At 40.5% G+C, this 21,385-nt stretch overlaps 1 protein-coding gene across 2 annotated transcripts in view; it reads right to left on the bottom strand.

The window, feature by feature from the left end:
• The window catches only part of erp44 (endoplasmic reticulum protein 44), an 83,576-nt gene that overhangs the window by 48,898 nt on the left and 13,293 nt on the right, over nucleotides 1–21,385 (bottom strand). The window contains exons 2-4 of one of the 2 annotated variants that reach the window (XM_059972511.1): nucleotides 8,464–8,536; nucleotides 7,578–7,617; nucleotides 4,930–5,045 (exon numbers count right to left, since the gene is read on the bottom strand). In XM_059972511.1, coding sequence (XP_059828494.1) covers nucleotides 4,930–5,045; nucleotides 7,578–7,617; nucleotides 8,464–8,536 — 229 coding nt within the window. Of the gene's footprint in view, nucleotides 1–4,929; nucleotides 5,046–7,577; nucleotides 7,618–8,463; nucleotides 8,537–21,385 lie in introns of those variants that run through there. The other variant, XM_059972512.1, reaches the window with a different exon arrangement.

Raw genomic sequence — 21,385 nt, forward strand, 5'->3', positions numbered from 1 at the left:
ACGTTTTTCAGGACCATGGTGTTACACGAGTACAAAAACTAGACTGAGCTACGTAAAAAAACAACACAGAAAAAACTAGACTGCAGACCTACCCAGGACTGCATAAAGTGCACAAAACAGTGCAGACATTACAATAATTAATAAACAAGCCAATGGGGCAGTAAGGTGTCAGTCCAGACTTTGGGTATTGTGAAGTCTGATAGCTTGGGGGAAGAAACTGTTACATAGTCTGGTTGTGAGAGCCCGAATGCTTTGGTGCCTTTTCCCAGACAGCAGGAGGGATAAGTTTGTATGAGGGGTGCGTGGGGTCCTTCATAATGCTGTTTGCTTTGCGGACCCTACCGCTGTAGGGTCTTGCAATCCAAGATGGTGCAAGTTCTGAAACAGGCAGTGATGCAGCTGCTCAGGATGCTCTCAATACAACCCCTGTAGAATGTGATGAGGATGGGGGGGTGGGAGATGGCCTTTCCTCAGCCTTCGCAGAAAGTAGAGACACTGCTGGGCTTTCTTTGCTATAGAGCTTGTGTTGAGGGACCAGGTGAGATTCTCTGCCAGGTGAACACCAAGAAATTTGATGCTCTGAAACGATCTCTACTGAGGAGCTGTCGATGTTCAGTGGGGTATGGTCACTCCGTGCTCTCCTGAAGTCAACAACCATCTCTTTTGTTTTGTTCACATTCAGAGACAGGTTATTGGCTCTGCACCAGTCTGTTAGCCGCTGCACCTCCTTTCTGTAAGCTGACTCGTCGTTCTTGCTGATGAGACCCACCACAGTCGTGTCATTGGTGAACTTGATGATGTGGTTCGAGCTGTGTGTTGCAGCAGAGTGAACAGCAGTGGACTGAGCACACAGCCCGGGGGGGGGGGGGGGGGGCCTGCTCAGTGTGATGGTGTTGGAGATGTTGTTCCTGTTCCAGACTGACTGAGGTCTCCTGTTCAGGAAGTCTAGGATCCATTTGCAGAGGGAGGTGTTCAGGCCCAGTAGGCTCAGCTCTTCAGTCAGTTTCTGAGGGATGATTGTGTTGAATGCTGAACTGAAGTCTATGAAAAGCATCCAAACGTATTTGTCTTTTTTGTCCAGGTGGGTTAGGGCCAGATGGAGGGTGGTGGCAATAGCATTGTCTGTTGAACAGTTGGGATGGTATGCAAACTGCAGGGGGTCCAGTGAGGGGTGCAGCAGAGTCTTGATGTGCCTCATGACGAGCCTCTTAAAACACTTCATGATGGTGAATGTGAGTACAACGGGACAGTAGTCATTTAGGCAGGACACTGAAGACTTCTTCGGCACGGGGACGATGGTGGCGGCCTTGAAGCAAGTTGGAATGCTGCTCAAGAAGACGTTGAACATGTGAGTCAGAACGTCTGCTAGCTGGTCTGCACATCCTCTGAGCACTCTACCAGGCATGTTGTCTGGTCCAGCAGCCTTCCGTGGGTTGACCCTGCACAGGGTTCTTCTCACATCAGCCACGGTGAGACACAGCACCTGGTCATTTGTAGGAGGGGTGGACTTCCTCGCTGCCATGTCATTTTCCGCTTCAAAATGGGCATAGAAGTTATTCAGCGTATCTGGGAGGGAGACATCACCTGCACAGTCAGGTGATGTTGTCCTGTAATTGGTGATGTCCTGGATGCACTTCCACATGTGCCGCGTGTCGCCGCTGTCCTGAAAGTAACTGTGGATTAGCTGGGCACGTGCACACTTTATCCCTCTGATGGCCCGGGACAGATTGGCTCTTGCTGTTGTTAGGGCTGCCTTGTTGCCTGCTATGAAGGCGGAGTCATGGGTCCTCAGCAGCGCATGCACCTCTGCGGTCATCCATGACTTCTGGTTAGTGCGTATAGTGATGGTCTTGGACAGATTAACATCATCAATGATGTTAATCATTGCTGATGTAGCTGGTCACTGATGCTGTGTACTCTTCTAAGTTGGTAGAGTCACCATCGGTTGCAGCCTCCCTGAACATGTGCCAGTCAGTGTGCTCAAAGCAGTCTTGAAGAGCAGAGATGGCTCCTGCTGGCCAGGTTTTCACCTGCTTCTGAACTGGTCTGCAGTGCCTGACAAGCGGTCTGTATGCTGGGATTAGCGTAACAGAAATGTGGTCTGAGTAACCGAGGTGGGGACAGGGCTCTGCTCGGTCCGTGCCGGCAATGTTTGTGTAAACAAGGTCCAACATGTTCTCCTCCCTCGTTGCAAAGACCACATACTGATGGAATTTGGGGAGCACTGACTTAATGTTCACGAGGTTAAAATCACCAGCGACAATAAACAGCCCATCAGGGTTTGCGTTCTGCAGTTGGTTATGTACTTCGCTAATAAATTTGAACACGTGCTCCAAAATAGCATACAATTCCCATTACCTTCTGAAAGGTGTTGTACAAGTCATACAAGAGACTAATTTTCCTTAAAACTGAAAATTCTCTCAACTATGAAGGCAAACATACAAGTTTAAGAAACATTTTACGTTAATGACGCTGATGGAAGGCAGACTACCAAAGTCCATCTAGTTTGCAATCTACCACTGCACAAGTCTAATCACAATCACAAGTTTCTCTGTTTACAGATAGATTGAAAAGTCAACACTTAAGTAAACATTTCAATTTATAAAACATGGAAATATATATATTTATTTAGCAATATAGCATGGAGCAGGCCCTTCTGGTCCTTTGAGTCACATTACCCAGCAATCCCACAACCCCAATTAACTCTAACCTAATCACAGGACAGTTCACAATCTTTGGCTTGTGGGAAGAAACCAGAGCATCCAGAGGAAACCCACGCATAGCATGGGGAGGACACATGGAGACTCCTTACAGAATTAGACTCCAAAACACCAAGCTATAACAGCATCATGCTAATCACACGCTACCATGGCACCCCAGTACATCTTCTTCAGAGTGAGATGTAGTAAGACCTCAAGTCTTGTACACAATAGCGAAATTATGAAAAAATGTAATAAGTTACTGTAGCCAATTTAAGAGCTGCATTTCAAATATGCAGAATACAATCTATACACTATACTTCAATTTCAAAGAATGAATCAAGTTTCTGATATCATTTTCACAAAGATCTGTGTATATGGTTAGTTATGAAAGGAGGAATTTTGGATGGTGAATATTAGCATGTAGGCAGGAGACTGAAAACCTGGCTGGATGTGGAGAGGGTCAGCAACTCAGTGCTATTATCTTGGATGATCTGTCCTGAGTCCAACACGTAACTGTCATTACAGAGAAAACACCACAGCACTTTTACTTTCTCATTACACATCTAGTTAGTCCAAATTTGGCATGTCATCTAAAACTCTGACAAGCATCTATAAATGTGCAGTGGAGAGTCTACTGACTGGTTGCATCAGAGCCTGGTATGGAAATGTCAATGCCTTTCAGTGGAAAAGCCTACAAAAAGTAGTGGATGTAGTCCAGTCATCATGGGTAAGCCCTCCCTACCATTGAGCACACCTACAATGAATACTGTTGCATGAAACCACCATCTAGGCCAAGCTTTCTTCTCCCTCCTGTCCCAAGGTACAGAAGCCTCTGCACTCACACCACCAGATTACTAACAGTTACTAACCCTCAACCATCAGGCTCTTGAAGCAGAAAGGATAACCTTACTCAACTTCACTCACACCAACCCTGAACTGCTCCCACAACCCATTAGACTCACTTTCAAAGATTCTTCATTTCGTTCTCAATATTTATTGCTCATTTATTATCATTTTTATTTTTTGTATTTGCAGTATTGATTTCTGCACATTGGTTGTTTGGCCGTCTTGTTGTACGCAGTTTTTCCCATTGATTCTATTGTTTGTTTATATTTACTGTGAATGCCCGCAAAAAATTAATCTCAGGGTAGTATTTGGGGAGATATAGGTACTTAGATAATAAATTTACTTTGAAATATAATGATTACAATGGATTTAAACAATACAACCACGAGTCACTGATTTATTTAATGTAATATTTCATGATAGTTTATCTTTTTGTCACTTGCCGATGCATAGATACCAAATGTTTAATTATGCAGAAATACTGGAAATAATTACTAACATTACCTTTATTTAGAACAGAGAGAAGTTCAACTGGCAATGAAGATTCATGAAAGTCAGGCAATAGATATACACATCAGCTAAATCATTAAAATTTTTGGCAGAGACAGCCTTTTGGTTCTGTGTCTTTGTGGACAATAAATCTCATTCCTCAGCTCATAATCATAAACTGCAGAACTCAGTACTCATTCTGCTCTTTTTAAAAAAAAAAAAATGTGATTTTTAAATCTTCATCAACTCTTTAGGCAGTGGGTTACAGACACGCCACTGGTCATTGAGCCAACTAATTCTCTTAATCTTATTGTATGCTTAAATCTCTGCCATTGTTACTGACTTTACTGCTAAGTGAAAAAGATGTTTTCTAAGTAACCTCATTTAGGTATTTCATATTTATACAGCTCAATTAAATCACAGAATCCCAGTTTTCCTCAAAGCTGTAACTCATTAGCTCTGGCAATACCCTTCTAATCATTCTTGGCATCCTTGCTAGTGCTTCTATATCCCTCCCATAATGTGATGACTAAAAATGCCCAGTGGTGCTCTAGATATGGCTCAATTAACATGTTTACACTGTCCTGGCAGACCAATCTTTGAATTACATGTCAATTTTTTCATTTCCTTCTTAAGAACACCATCTCCCTCACAGGCCACTGTCAATTATAGCATCAGCAAAATTTTTATGATAGTCCTTACATACAAAAGCAAATGTTCAAGAAATAAGTGTGGACTCTTGTAGAACTTCACTGCACAAAGCCTACCAAATCACCAAAATTCCCATTGACAATCAGTTTTGACACCACTTTGGTTATTGCTATATTTTCCATTTTATGTTCAAGCTCTTTTATCAATTCTATGATTATATTTATTGAATTTGGTTACTCACAATGTTGGTCACAATCAACCCTAGCGAAGACTATGTGCTTTGGATCTGGAAATTCTTCTTTTACAAGTGAAGACGCCTCTTCAAAGATAGGATGTAGCATTTGACTGAATCGACACCTGGTGAAAGTACATCTCAATGTCAAAACAAAAAAAAAGCGCAACATCTTCCTTTTTGTTCTTTATGGTGTCCATCTTCTTTTCAGTTTGAAACAGTTCGTAATTTTTCTTCAACAGCATCACAGATGTTTTCATACAGTTGTGTTTGACTTACTATAACTATGACTTACTATAATATTTCATGCAAAGCATCAGTTACCAGGTGACATCAACATCTTAGAATCTTCTAAGCAAAAAGGAAATACATGTGCCTGGTGTGCTGTCACCATTCAGGTCAGTGGCTGAGTGGGAGTTTAAGGGTAGGAAGCATATATGGGACTTCCCTTAGAAGGGGTGTCAGTCTGGCACTACACTTTGAAGACCTAGTTGTCCTGGAAGTAAATGAGGAGAATTGAGCAGGTGATTGATGTGATTTGATGGAGAAACAAAGCAATCGATCTGAGCCCCTGATTGATTCTCTGAGGTGATAAAGTGACACAGGAAACATGTTAATACATTTCAGTTTATTGCAAGTACATCTTAAATCACTTAGCACTGGAATAAATTGTTCTCAATCTAATTCCCAAGCTCTTTGTGAGTACTTCTGTTTATGAGCGAGTCAGGAAATGCTTTTAGAAAAATGGAGCACTAAAATGCAAACTTATTTGCAGATAGAAAAATGTTTGCTAGAAACAGTAGTATCTATAGGGAGAGACACTGCATCCAAAAACAGAAATATTAGGAGTAGGAATAGACTGCCCTGCTATTCAATAAGATCATAGCTGATAAGTGGGTCTCGGTTCCTCATTTTTTTGCCAGTTCACCTTAACCCTTAATTCCCCAATCTTTCAAATGAACAATCCCCACTTGAAATACATTTTATATCTGGCTCCCACTATGCTTAAGAATTTTATTAAACTCACCTGTTAAAAATGACCAGACCCTTATTTTGTAGGCTTGATCCCTGTGCATAACCCAGTGGCAAATGTTACAACTTAAACTTGAACTGCTTTGCAATAAGGCAGCAAATACCATTTTACCTTTTAACTGTTGGGAAATTATTGTACAGTAATTCATTCATGATTGCACTTAAACAGTTGCTGTTTTGGGCCATACCCTTCTGTTAAATTGGAAAAAATGTTTGTGTGCTCTATTAACACAAAGGGAGGGGGGAAAAAATTCAAAAGACAAAATTCAGGTACCACTAGTGAAATAGTCTCATTCCTACATTACAAGTAGTTGACAGCAAGATGAGAATAACATTTCACCTCTACAGATATCAGTTGATGCACCTTTAATTTTTCTGATTATAGAAGTGATTACAGAAATCAAGAAAAACTGATTTTAAAAGGATATTAATAAGGACAGTCCTCAGCTTGTATTCCTTCCCCTCCCTCCTCCTCATTCTTGCTTCTTCCCCTTTCCTTTCCAGTCCTGAAATGGCAACTACTGATTCCTCTCCATTGATGCTGCCTGACCTGTTGTGTTCCTCCAGCATTGTATTTGTTGCTCAATACACATCTTTGCTTGAAATTACAAATAAAAAGCTACTAAATAGAATTTAAAGGGATTCCATTCTTATCAATTCAAATCAATACTTCCACTGATTTTAAGATTCTTAAAAATAGCACATTTATGCTATCATGTACACGCCTCTGAAAAAGAAATTCAAGACTGGAATCTCCAAGTCGTGGGAACTACTGCAAAGTAACTCACCCCTGTATTTAATTTCCAATAATTAAAAATCAATTTATGCTTGCAAAAAGTTCTTTCTACCAATTGTTGAATCAGGTGATATTGTGATTCAGGTTTTTCAGAAGTCAAGAATGAGGCATAAAACTTGGTGGTTACAGCCAATTATTAGGTATAATAAAGAAAAAAAATAAAAAAAAATTAAACTAAAAACTAACTCAAACTAGACACGTCATGACATTCCAGTGATAAGGAATAAGCTATGAAATAGTCATGTTCAATCTGATATCCTTTTGTCAAGTATTCTTATTCATTTTATTATTAATACTTTATTCCTATATTTTAATTCTTTTGCTTTTAGATAATTAAAGTTAATAAAAGTTCAGATAAACTTTCTTACAACATTCACAGCAAATTCCTTTGCCATTCTTCAATAGTTTGCAATGCTATTGGCACAAATATTTTGGAGGCAACAATTTTATTGCTTTTGCAGTCAATGCTGCAGTGTGTAGAGGGGCATCCTTGAGAAACTGAGTCATGTTGATGTGCCCCCCCCCCCCCCCCCACTGACTCAAATCTGCAGTATATTGCAAATATCTTCCCTGGTTATTCTTACCATTCTTCCTGTTACTGTTAATAAAACAAAACCAGCAAACAGTTTTGAGATTTCCTTTCAGTCCTCATGTTGGGTTACTAAAGTTCCTGTAGCTTAACATCTAACATCATTGTGGTAGCATCACCAAATTGAGGGCTGTGAGAGTTGCTAAAGGATCACTCCTCAGGACCAAGAACGGGGGATGAAAAACATTCTAAAAACAGATGTTATATTATTTAAAAGTTGTTTTTGAATGCCCCACTTACCAATCTGCATAAAAATTGACTAGAGCAACATCTGCATTGCCTATGTGGTTTGGAGGGTGGAAGAAGAAAAGGAAATTACAAGTTAAAATTAATAGACAATAACACATTACAGATTTAAAATTCAAAAAGTTCTAAATTTAAGAGATTGTAGTAAATACTATGTTAACAAATAATTATGTGCGAACTATGCAAACTGTGGTGCAAACAGTGCAGAACAAAATTTCAATTTAGTTGCAGTTTTCACACTACTTGTACCCAGTGTGTTGAATCAATAATTTCCCAATTAGTGCCACAACATATCAATATACCTTTTAAATTCAGGCATTCTAGAAGATACAATTAATAAAGTTATGTACAATAGCTTAATTTTAATACACAATCCTAATCTGTAATTAATCTTTAAACTATGATCAAATTTAGTAATGGTAAAAATTCTTCTAGTCATTATCAACTTGAAGACCACAATAGCAAATGACTGAGATTCAAATTAGATTAGGAAGTTATGAATTTGAAAGATACTATTCTCAGTTTACTGTCATTATTGCTATTATTAATCTAACCAATTTAAGGGGAATAGACAAATTACTAAAAAAAATTCAACAGATCATTAAAGAGTGCAAAAAAATGCAAAGGGCTAGCAATTTGGTACATACACTATACAAGAATGCAATTCTCATGTTAAGAATCCTACAGTTTCTTATCATTGAGTCTATTGAGTCCATTTTGCCACTGCCCAAGTCTATGAAGAAGTCTATAAACTCTCAGTGTATTTTTAAATTTTCAAATATATAATCTTGGGCAGATTACATTGAGGGTCAACATTGATTCCAATCCCTATAGTTAAAATGAAAGCAAAGCTAACAGAAGATTATGAAAAAGCACTTACCTAAAATTTCATCAATATTTCCACTATCAAGATTTATTATTTCACTGTGAATTGAAGTACTAAACCACATGCCCTGAAAGAAATAGAATTTTTTAAATAGGTTGCTCTATTTGATGGCAGCCCACAGATACAATTCACATAAGTTATGAATCAAAGAACAAAGTACAAATGATACTCAATTGTTCTCTTGAATTGAATAGAATCAAGTCCTTTATTTAATCTTGTAATTACAGTACACAACTTAAAAAGGTAAAATAAACACGATTCAATTTATTACTTATATACTAACATTTAAGAAACTGAGGATAGCAATATTTTCCATGCTGAACCAACCCTTCGAACTCCTTGGCTAAGTAAATGTCACTTGTTAAATATTATAATACATTTCAAATGGAAATACCATTTGCTTAGAGTTTGTTTTGCCCTTCCTCTCTTCCCTTGCCCCTTAACTGATTGAAACCTTTCGAATTAGTTTTCTGAATTTTATTTTAATTTCTGCAGGACTAGAAAAAAAAACAAGGATTAAATTCATTTCATGTTCACTTTATTTCTTGTCAATCGAGCTTTATTTTCGTGGATTATCATTACTTAAGTATCGTAAATTCCGGACTATAAGCCGCTACTTTTTTCCCATGCTTTGAACACTGCGGCCTATACTACGGTGCGGCTAATGCATGTTTTTTTTTCATGCCGCCAAAAACATTTTGCCTCGTAACAGTAGACCAATAAAATTGATGAGTAGTTCAGAGGTCCAATGAAATTGTACGATAAATCAAGCGCACTTTCACAATTAAATTATTGTAAATCAGTCATTTGTACTCACCCTCATCAACATGGAAAACACTCGAAGAAAAGCATATGATGCAGCTTTTAAGTTAAAGGCGATCAATCTGGCAGTTGAAGAAGGAAATCGAGCTGCTGCACATAATCTTGGCATAAATGAATCGATGTTGAGACGGTGGAGACGCCAGCGTGAAGAACTGAGTCAATGCAAAAAGACGACAAAAGCTTTCAGAGGTAATCATAACAGACGGCCCGAACTTGAAAACTTTCTTGAAGACTGGGTTAACACACAGAGAGCAGGCGGCCGCGGTGTTTCCACCGTGCAGATCAGACTGAAGGCTAAAGCAATCGCCACCAAAATGAAAATCGAAGATTTTAGAGGTGGGCCATCGTGGTGTTTTAGATTTTTGAGACGAAAAGGCCTGTCCGTCAGGGTACACACGACTCTGTGTCAGCAGCTCCCTCCCGACCACGAGGAAAAGATTGCTAACTTCCGCACATTCACTCAAACAAAGATAGCGGAGAATTCCATCGGGCCAGATGATATCATAAATATAGATGAAGTACCTTTGACGTTTGACCTGCCTCTCACTCGGACTGTTAATAAAAAAGGTGACTCGTCCATCACACTGAAAACAAGTGGCCATGAGAGAACGCATTTTACTTGTGTTCTGAGCTGCACAGCATCTGGACTAAAGCTTCCACCGATGGTGATTTTTTAAGTGACTGACAATGAAAGTTCAGTGAAAGCTGCCATCAAGAGTACGAACTCAATTCCAGCTGTGATTCCTGGGGGCACCACGAAGTATTTGCAGCCACTGGACATCAGCGTGAACCGGGCATTTAAAGTGGCGCTGCGCGTTGAGTGGGAGACTTGGATGACGAGCGGCGAGAAATCCTTTACCAAAACAGGACGCATGCGAAGAGCATCTTTAACTCAAGCCTGCCAGTGGATCCTAAATGCGTGGAGCCATGTCACAACATCCACCATCACCACTGGGTTTCGAAAGGCTGGACTGTTGCGTGATGAAGAGGACTGCGTGCGCTCAAGTGAGAGCGACAACGAAGAGACTGAAGTGAGTGACGAGATCCTGAGGTTTTATTCAATTCGGACACTGAAGAAGAGGACTTTGATGGTTTTAGTGCACAGGAGGAAGATGAAGAAGGCGATCAATAACTTTTCCTGGTAGGCTGCAGTATATATATTTTTTTTTACCAGTCATTAGGAGATATTGGAATGTTGTTCGTGCACTGTTCAGTAAAAAAGTATACGCAATGTAATTTGTGTGTTACTGATACGTACGTATATTTAAAAGTAGCTGTGTTACAGGCACTGTTCGAAAAAAAGCATTTGCAATATATATTTGTTTATGTTACCATACGGATTTAATTAAAAGTTAAAAAATCCTCACGTGTAATATCTTTCTGTGTAAATATCTCATATTACAACGTGGGACACCTGCGGCTTAAAATCCGGTGTGGCCCGTACAAGTACAAAATTGATTTTCTTTCCAAAATTAGAGCGTGCAGCTTTTAATCAGGTGCGCTCTGTAGTCCGGAATCTACGGTACATGAAACATTTCCAGTGTCAGAAACCAGTACAAGTTAGCCCTTCAATGTCAGAAATATAACTGTCCTCTGTATTAAATCATCGATGTCAATGAAAGTAAATGGCAACTATCAAGGAACAAATTTGTTTAAAAAGCCAGTGAATCAGGGCAAAAGAGAACAGTTTACTTCAGATCATATTCTATCAAGCTTCTATTCTATCAAATTAATCCTGCTTCACTGTCAAGGGCCTTGTATTTCAGACTTTATCCCTGTTACATTATAAACACTCAACTTTCTTTAGTCTTTGACCACTGCTCTTGATTACTTACGGGCAGGCACAGTGGCAGTTGAGCTTTTAGCACATGCATTCTTGATCACGATTTGAAGAATTTTGTATAAACAGCTCAAAGCACACTTCAAGATTTCAAATAATTTATCAATATGGTGCTTAGCAGACTTGATGCAGTCAATTGAAAGTAAATGTTTGCTCAAATTTAAAACTAAGCCAATTTTATCAGCATGTAGTTTAGGTAATTATACCGTCTCACGACCAAATTATTAGGTAGAAAACATGTAATAATCTCAAAACTTTAAGCATCCTTTTAAAATTCGTCTTGTGATCACATTAACTGATCATAGTGATGCACCATCAATAACTCTCGGAGACCGGAGGCAAATGACAGGCTCAGTCACAGGAATCTCTTCCAGGTACGATTGGAAGCATGTAAGCCAGAGTTCAAAGGCAATAATAGCTGCTTCGGGAGCTTGAGGATCAATGACCAATTTTCCCGGTCATAAAATGCTCTCCAATACCTCCGCGGTGGAGAAAGAAGCCCAGGCCATAGTGGAAGCTATTAGGCACTGGAGGCACTATCTCGCCCACAGACGGTTCACCTTGCTGACCGACCAGTGCTCAGTTGCGTTCATGTTCAGCAACCAACAGCAGGGCAAAATCAAAAATGATAAAATTTTGAGGTGGAGAATAGAACTCTCCACCTACAACTATGACATCCTGCACCGGCCTGGAAGGCTCAATGAGCCCCCTGATGCCCTATCCCGGGGAGCATGTGCCAGCGCGCAGCTCGACTGGCTATACGCCCTCCATGCGGATCTTTGCCACCCGGGGGTCACCTGACTTTTCCTGATGGGTGGGAGGACTGGTCCCTCACTACGCAGACAAGGCCCGCCCACTGGTCAAGTCCACCGCATTTCCACTCTCAGCCGAGGCCTGCGCAGCCTTCAGCCGCATTGCCAAAGCAACGATGCATGTGGTGGATGAGACCATTCCCTTCCAAGTAGAGAGTGACGCCTCCGACTTTGCACTGGCTGCTACCCTCAAAGATTCCCGTGACTGAGCCTGTCGTTTGCCTCCCATCTCCAAGAGTTATTGATGGTGCATCAATTTTATTAGCTGCAAAAGTGACCACAAAATCTTGGAGACAGAGGGAGGAGCAGTGCCTCCAATCGCCTTTATACAGGGGTCTGTGGGAGGAGCCACAGGATCAGTCAGCAGAGGGGCGTGTCCAGACAGGTATACACATAGTTTATCACACATAGCTAAACTCACTTTTCATCATCTTTCTAACATTATCATCCCCTCATAACTAATAAGCTCAAGGCATAGGTCTTAATATTCCTTGTGCAACTGGATCCTTTACTTCCTCACTTGCAGAACCCAGACAATTCGAATTAGCAGCAACATCTCCTCCACAGTCACCATCAGCACAAAGCTGTGTGCTTAGCCACCTGCTCTACCCGCTATATACATATGACTGAAGCAAGTACAGTCGGCCCTCCTTATCTGCGAGGGATGTTTCCAGGACACCTCGCGGATACCTAAAAACACGGATGCTCAAGTCCCTTATTTAACCTGTTTTAGTGCGGTGGACTTCAGGACCCAGCTGTAGAGCTCTGAATCTGCAGTTTCTATTCACGAAAATAATCACGATCATGATTGAAAATGAAGTGAAAATAATAAAGTGATCGAAAAGAGGTGAAACGCCATTGATCATTGGAAAATCGTTAGGCTACAATCGGTGAATGACCAGAACAATTTTAAAGGATAAAAACCCTGTCCCGATGAAAGCTACAATTATTACTAAGCAACACAGTGGTTTAATTATTGAAATACGTTTGTGTTTTATATGCATAGAAAGGTAAAATATATACTATTTTCTAAGCCAAACATATGACTAACTGATGCTAAATAATACTGGATGTAGCTGTTCCAACTTAATTAGAAAGAGGACTTTTGATTTTTTTTTATCCCGATCCACGATAGCCTACGCACATCCTCCCGTATACTTTAAATTATCTCTACATTACTTATAATACCTAATACAATGTAAATGCTATGTAAATAGTTATACTGCATTGTTTAGGGAATAATGACAAGAAAAATAGTCTGCACATGCTCGAACAACAAGTACTGGAAGAGCACTTCCAGGTTTTCTCGATTTGCGATTGGTTGAATTTGTGCATGCAGAACTTGTGGATAGGGAGGGCCAACTATACAGCTTCAATGCCATACTTAAATTTGTTGATGACACTGTTGATCAAGTTAAAGGCAGTGACAAATCTGCACATACTGTAGGAGGGAGATTGAAAATCTGGCCAGTGGTGCCACAACTTCTCACTCAAAATTAGCAAAACCGAAGAGCTGATTACTAACTGCACAAGGAGGAAAATGGAAGGCCATGAGCCAGTTCTCATCAGGGGATCTCAAGTGGAGAGGGTCAGCAACTTTAAATTCCTTAATGTTACCATTTTGGAGGATTGGACCTAGATCCAGCAAGCAAGTGCAGTTACAAGAAGGCACGTAGTGCTTCTACTTTCTTGGAAGTTTGCGAAGATTTGGCATTTCATCTCAAACTCTGACAAACTTTTTTAGATGTGCAGTGAAGAGTATATGGACAGTTTGCATCATGGCCTGGCATGGAAACGCCTATGCCCTTCAATGGAAAAGCCTACAAAAAGTAGTGGATACAGTCAAGTCTGTTATGTTTTGTAACTCCAGAAACTAATCAAAAGAAAACCACAGGAATCAGGGATAATTGAGTACCTAGTTTTATTTTTAGTGAGGTGCTCATATATGACATGGTGGTGTAATGACACATGCTATTTGTGTACTTCTTACATATAATTATTTAGCCAAGAATGCTTAATCAAACATTTAAATATTACTCAAATATTAAATACACAACACTCCTCCCTGCTTAGCTGTACACACCCCATCCTCCAGATAGACATCCACAGCAAAGTACATTTTGAATTGTCCCCATGCAGGCGTACAGGTTTAATCGCTGTGTACGATTTCTTACTCTTGTGGTATAATGTCTTTCCTGAGAGAGGGGGTCACTCTGCTTGGCAGTTGAGACTGTGGCTGTGAAATACCCTCAGGTTCTGAGGCCTCAACTGCAGGGTTACTCTGTCAGCACTGGACTCCTTTCTTCTGGACATGTGGGCATCCTGAACAGTGAACGGCAAGCTGTTCGCTCAGTTGATCTATCCAAGGTCACCAGATAAAGCTTCAAGCCAATGCTTTCATTATGACCATGCCAAGATGACCGGCATGTAGCTCTCAGCTTAGATGGTACAATGTTCAATCCCCACACAAGGCAGCTTCCAACAATGGCAAGTTCATCCTGGCGCTGGTAAAAATGGGGGAAGTGAAATTTCTGCTGCACATTCCAGCCACTTTGGGTTGCTATGTACACCTGAGACAGTGTGGACTCTTTTCAGGTTTCCCTTGGATTGTCTGTGCCATAATTGTGAGACTTTGGATTTATGTTAAAGAGAAAATATTGAGGAGTGTCCACTTGTAAATTTTTTTTTGGTATTTCCTTAGTAATTGTCTCCTTCAAGAAAAAACCATCTCTGCATTCTTGCTGCTGTTGTTAATTGGACACCCTTCTGTGGATGAAAAAGATAACTAATGGTTGATGATCGTTAACAAGGGTAAACACTCTCCCATATAGGTACTGCTTGAACTGTTTTACATCCCAAACAAGGCTCAAGGCCCATCAACCTGTGTGGAATGTTACTCTGCCACGGTAAGGGAACGTGATGCAAAGGCCATCGGGCATTGACTTCCATCGGTCGTACCACGTGACATGACTGCACCTCTTCCATAAGGCGAGGAGCCACAGGCAAGCTTTGCTAGATGATGTGGATCATAATGTGTGAGTGCAGTATCTGACATCTGTATTTCCTTGAGCTTTTGGAAAATCACCTCACACTGCTTTGTATATTGGTGTGAGTGAGAGAAAGAGATTTTATATATAAAGTGTTCTCCGGATGAAGCACTGTAGCCAGGGTTGGCAGAAACCTATTATAGTAATTGACAAATCCTGAAAAGGACCAGAACTATGACATGTCCTTTGGCCTTGAGGAATCCACCACTAATTGAACTTTCTTAGCACTCTTGTGCATCAATGGTGTGACCACAGTCCTGACGAAGGGTCTCGGCCCGAAACGTTGACTGTACTTCTTCTTATAGATGCTGCCTGGCCTGCTGCATTCCACCAGCATTGTGTGTGTGTTGCTGTGACACTTTGTTGCAAGAATTCACACTTGTCACGTCATGCTCTGAACCCATAACCTGACTGTCTTGAGATTATGGAAATGTTCCTTGTCATCCTTACAGGTAACAATGATGTAATCAGGTAATGTTGGGTGCCTGGGCAGCCTTGCAGCACCTTGTCCATAGTTTTCTGCCAGAGTGCAGATGCATCTCCAAAAATAAACCTATTATAGCAACACACCCCTTTGTGAGTGTTTATGGTGAGAAATACTTTGGACTCGTCTTGCTTCGCCATTTGTAGGTAGGTCTCAACTATGTTCTCTTTGCAGAAGTGTTTTCCCCAGGAAGGTCTGCAAAGATCTCCCATCCTGGGCAGAGGCTATTGATCTACTTTCAGTACAGTGTTGATGGTGTCCTAAACTCACCACCAATCCTGACAGATCCGTTCTTCTTGGCTATTCCGACCCCTACCATTGCCCACAGGCTTCACTCAACCTTGAAAAGATTCCTTCAGCCCCAATGCCATCTAATTAACTGGCTACTTTATCATCGATGGTATAAGGAACCAGATGGGTGTGGTAAAGCTTGGGTGTGACACATCCTGTTTTACCCTGGATCTGTTTTAGTTTTCAATACCATCCTTGAACACTTCAATAGAAGGATTAATCGAAGAATATTCTAGAGAGCTCAATGCACCAAGATCAAGATGCAGCAACTAGAAGGAAAAGGACAGCAAAGGAAGGTGTCCAGAGCCTTCTGAACCACTTCCTGCAGTCTCAGTCACAGAGTCAACTCCTGCAGCCACCTCGGAGGAGACCAAGAACCTGAGATAACTCACAGCAGAACTCAAAACATTAGAATAGAATTACAAGCTCTGTTAAAGACATCCTGTGAGAACAGGAATGGGCACATGGGGAGAAGGAGTACAGCTAAGAAAATCAATTCTTGGTCAGAAGTTGAAAGATCCAAGTAGTAAATCTATAGGATCAGATAAATAGTTTAACATGCAGTGGATCATGGACACACACACACACACAGCAAGCTTTTGGCTTTTAAAAATCTATATTACTCAAGTTAAATAAAATAAGGTGCAAAAAAACTCAGAGGCTTCCAAATACCAGGCAATATAGCATCTGTTCAATTATATTAAAACAAATCAATGAATTCTTTCCTTAGTTTTAAAAGATTAGCTTGTGACAGAAATCCAGATTACTCTCCCAAAGGAGTTGTGATCTAAGCTAAAGATCAAAAGAAATGGAGAAAAGTTCTATATCAATTTGATATACGAGTGGTATCAGTATTGATTTATTATTGTCACGGGTTCCCAGATACAGTGAAAAATTTGTCTTACATACAAGTACTTCAACCTGTCCTGCTACAGATCAATTACATAGTGCACTGAGCCAAAAAATAAATGTAGAATAGTTTTGAAATTTAAAAAGTGCCATGCACATAGATGAAAAACTTCAAGATCATAAATGACGTAGACGAGGCCAGGAGTCCATCTTATCATAGAAGAGGTCCGTTCAAGATCTGATAAACTGGATGGAAGCTGTCCTTAGGCCTGGTGGTACATGCTTTTCGGCTTTGTATTTTTTTTCTCAATGAGAGAGGGGAGAAGAGAGAATGTCCATGTTGGGTGGGATCATTGATTATGTTGACTGCTTTTCTGAGGCAGTGAAAAGCATAGACTGTGTCCACAGAGGGGAAGCTGGCTCCCATGATATGCTGAGCTGTCCCACAACTCTGCAGTTCTTGAGTCATGTGCCATACCAAATCAGTATGCATCCAGACAGAACATGCTCTGTGTGCAGTGATAGAAGTTGATATGGCTCAAAGATGGCATGCCAAATTTCCTTAGCCTCCTGATATAGATGCAGTGGATAACTCTCTGTCCATGACAGCAAAATGGTTGAACCAGGACCGGCTGTTCATACCTAGGAACTTTAAGTTCTCAACCTCAATACCACTGAGATAGACAGGAGCATGTGCACTGCTCCCCTTTCTGAAATCTATGATCAGCTCTTGTTTTGTTGACATTGAGGGAAAGGTCATTGTCATGACACCCTGTCGTGGTGCTCTCTGTACCCATTTTGTATCTTAACTAAGAAAGAGTCAGAGTACAATTCATTATGGTGGTATCACTTGCCAATGTGTAGATTGAGTTAGAGCAGAATATGTCCACACAACTGCAAGTGTGCAAGGATTAGAGTTTGGGGCTGAGAACATAACTTTGTGGAGCAGGGTTTAGAATAATCATGGCAAAGTTGCTACTGCCTCTCCTGCTGATCGCAGTCTCTTGGTCAAGAAGTCAAGGATCCAGTTGCAGAGGGAAGTATTGACGCACAACATATGGAGTTTGGTGATGAGCTTGTTTACAATAGTAGTAGTATTGAGGACAGAACTTAGTCAAAAAAAAAGTCTGAGTTGATGTGTGCAATGACTGACCTCTCGAAACACTTCATGATAGGAAATGTCAGAGCCACTGGGCGGTAAACATTAAGACAAAGGAGATGATAGTAGATTTCAGGAGACATCCCCCCGTTATGCCCCCCCTCACAGTCCTCGGCAGCCCTGTGTCCACCGTGGAGAACTTCAGGTTCCTGGGAACCACCATCTCTCAGGATCTGAAGTGGAAGCAGAACATCAGCTCCATCCTGAAGAAGGCCCAGCAGCGGATGTACTTCCTGCGGCTCTTCAGGAAATACGGTCTGCCTCAGGAATTGCTGCTGCAGTTCTATACTGCAGTCATTGAGTCTGTCCTGTGCACCTCCATCACTGTGTGGTTTGGAGCCGCCACCAAGCAGGATAGAACCAGACTACTGCGCACAGTGAGGACTGCCGAGCGCATCATTGGAGCCTCCCTGCCCTCTATTGTGGACCTGTACTCTTCCAGGTTGAAGAAGAGGGCGGGGAACATCATAAAGGACTCCTTCCATCCTGCGCATGGACTGTTTGAACTGCTTCCGTCTGGTAGGCGCTTCAGATCCATCCAGACTAAGACTAATAGGCACTGGAGAAGTTTTTTCCCTACTGCGGTCACTTTGCTGAACAGTTAACTGCCGGTTAACTGTCGGCTAACTATTACTTGGATTGCACTACTTGCATGTATAATATATATTTTCATTTATATTTATCATTATTATTGTTACGAGCAGAGAGACAACATCTGCCGTAAGTAAATTCCTTGTATGTGTACAGGTACTTGGCAATTAAAGTCTGATTCTGATATATTATCTTGTTTTTCTTGAGTACAGGGATGATAGGTGCCTTCTTGCAGCAAGAAGTGGTTAAAAATATCTGTAAATACCCCTGACTGCTGATCCACACAAGACAGGGTCAAGGACACCATCAGTACCAGATGCTTTCTGAAAGGTTCACCCTCTAGAAGACGAATCTTACATTTACAGCATTGACTATAGATTTAGGTGCACTGGAGAATGTCAGTGGGTGGTGACATACCATTCTCTTCTATTCAGAAGTATGTATAGAGTGCATTTAAGCTCATCAAGAAGGGATGTGCTATTGTTGGTGATGCTGCCTGACTGTATTGTTACCCATTATAGTATGTAAGCCCTACCACAGCTGATGACTGAATGGGTACTGTGTTTACACCTGACAGCTTTACAGAGGTCATATTTTGATTTTTTGTGAAGGTCAAGGTCACTGGATTTGGATGCTGCGGAGTTAAAATTTACAGTGAATCTCACAGCTTACCCATGGTTTCTGGTTTGGAAACACCTGGATTGTCCTTTTGGCGTACAGGCCTGCTTGTGTGGCTAAATGATCATGTCCCTGTCTGATACATTTGCACTATGAAAAGATAATAAATTTACCCATTGTTAGTTACACTGACAGCACATTTAAAATTGATCATCTCCTCTGGCTCACAGAATTGTAACATCTTCACTCAGCCCTCAGGGGTGGGTTAGAAAGGAGAGTGCAACGACATGATGTGCTTGAATGGTAATGATGCTCTTTCCATAACGGTATGATGCTCTTTCATTAAGTTTCCAATACTAATTCATATTTTAGTTCCTATACAATTGTCAAATGTTTATAACACAGAAGACTAGCGTTAAGTTTACAGTGTTAATGCTGGCTTTATGAAAGGTGGTAAGACTTTTCACGTTGTCCTGCAATTTCTAATGTATTCACCCCTTTTCAAGTCATGACCAATTCTTGCATCCATTAAGTTCCAGATCAGTATTGTGTGAAAAACCTTATGCAGGTTGCCTTTGTTTTTTTAATCTCCCCCTCCAACAAGTGCCTTCTTGTTCTTGACCATTCTGCCAATTCTAACCTCCTCCAGTAACAAAACCTGTACACTCTAATTTTGAACATAATCAGTGCAGCTCTAGTGCTGCTTCTTCCATTTTATCAAGTCATCAAACCCTATGTTGAAGTTGAACAAAGGTTCTCTCTATTAATTGAGGCATAGTGCAAATAGAGTATAAAATACCATTTCTGTGTACTTCAACCCATCCTGCTACAGGCAAAGATTGATCTCCCCAGGTTTCTTTGATCCTACACCCCCTTTCTCATTAGTATTAAACTTCATTTGCCTATTCAATGTTACTATACTTGCCAAATTATATTTTCAAATATATATTTATCATTCACTTTGCATACAAAAAAGATTGTCTACAAAGCTGTACCTTCTACAGTTCTAGAATTATTGCAATTTAAAACACATGAAAAAGGGTTTAAATTGTACTTTTTACTCACTGTAGCAATATATCAAGTACAACCAACATAGTAAACTTTGTTTTCCTGTTGAAGTTGCTCAGTCTGCAAAAGCAGAAATTAACGGAAAATTCAATACCATAGCAATCTAAGCTTTGAAAAATCTCAAGTCATGCCCTCTAGTGTGTAGTGTCACTAACTACAGATTACAACATATTTATCATATTTGTACCCCCCCCCCCCTCCACCAAAGGTAGTGATTTAGCACTGTAGTTTTAGTGGATTTTGTACTTGTACTGTCTTTCCTCCACAATTCATTCTGGCAATTATCAATTCAAAATGCCCCATTTGTTTTCAAAATCTAGTTTAATTAAAATACCCTGCACAAAAGCATTTACTTTAGTGGCTAGAATGTCTGGTTTAATTTCTAGAACAGTTTGTCCCCTCCTACTTGTATTGCAACATTCTAAACTGGCTAAGCCTGCTGTGCTGTCAATAATGGAACACTGACAGGCCTTCCTGTGGCTTTACGCCGATCAAAATTTCTATCAGGTAATGGAAGCTTTACCTCTAATGAATTGTGCCAAGGGGATATTAGTAATCCACTCTCCCCCTGGTAGTGGCTTTTCTAATTAGTATTACATCTGGAGCCCAGCATAGTTTGATTGCTGAACTAATTTCTAGCAAATCTGTTTTCTGACTTTCTTTCTGCAGGGAGATACTAGCGATCCAAAGCATAACCTATTCTAATGAATATTTTCTTAAAATTTAGAAGCCCTTCAGTTATCTTCCTCAATCATAATCCAGATTGACATGCTGAAGATAGTGCCGTGAGGTAGAATTACACAGGTGTCCTGGATCATTCCAGTCCCCTGTGCTCTCATTCTGCCATGTGTGCTTATCTTGTTGTGCTTGGAGATTGAGCATCTACCCTCGAGCTGGGTAATAGACTTGCATTCTATTGTTGTCTTCCAGTTTTAAGCAATAGACCCCAGGGTAAGGTATGGTACAACCACCCCTGAATTTTGTCAGTTATCAACCAACATGCAAAGCTCTGGGATTCCCTGCAGCATTCCAACAAACAGCAGGTTTTTAAACAAACAAGTATACAAATTGTGAGAATTTTTGTCCATCAACTGGTAAGTAGTTTGAATGACATGGCATCTACACTGTTATTCCCTCATGTTGCATATTAATTCTAGGACTTACCGGCAGTATTTTAAATAGAATTTATTATTCAACTGCAACATATGCAAGTTTTATTTTTTGTGGACTGGTGTTTAAAACAAGTGAGGGAAAAGAACTTGACTTTCACATTACATAATGTAACTATCAAGAAACATGCCAAGTTATCGTTAAAATATGATTTTAAGATGTAGA

Source organism: Hypanus sabinus, chromosome 6, assembly GCF_030144855.1.
Source record: "Hypanus sabinus isolate sHypSab1 chromosome 6, sHypSab1.hap1, whole genome shotgun sequence".
Taxonomy (NCBI): Eukaryota; Metazoa; Chordata; class Chondrichthyes; order Myliobatiformes; family Dasyatidae; genus Hypanus; species Hypanus sabinus.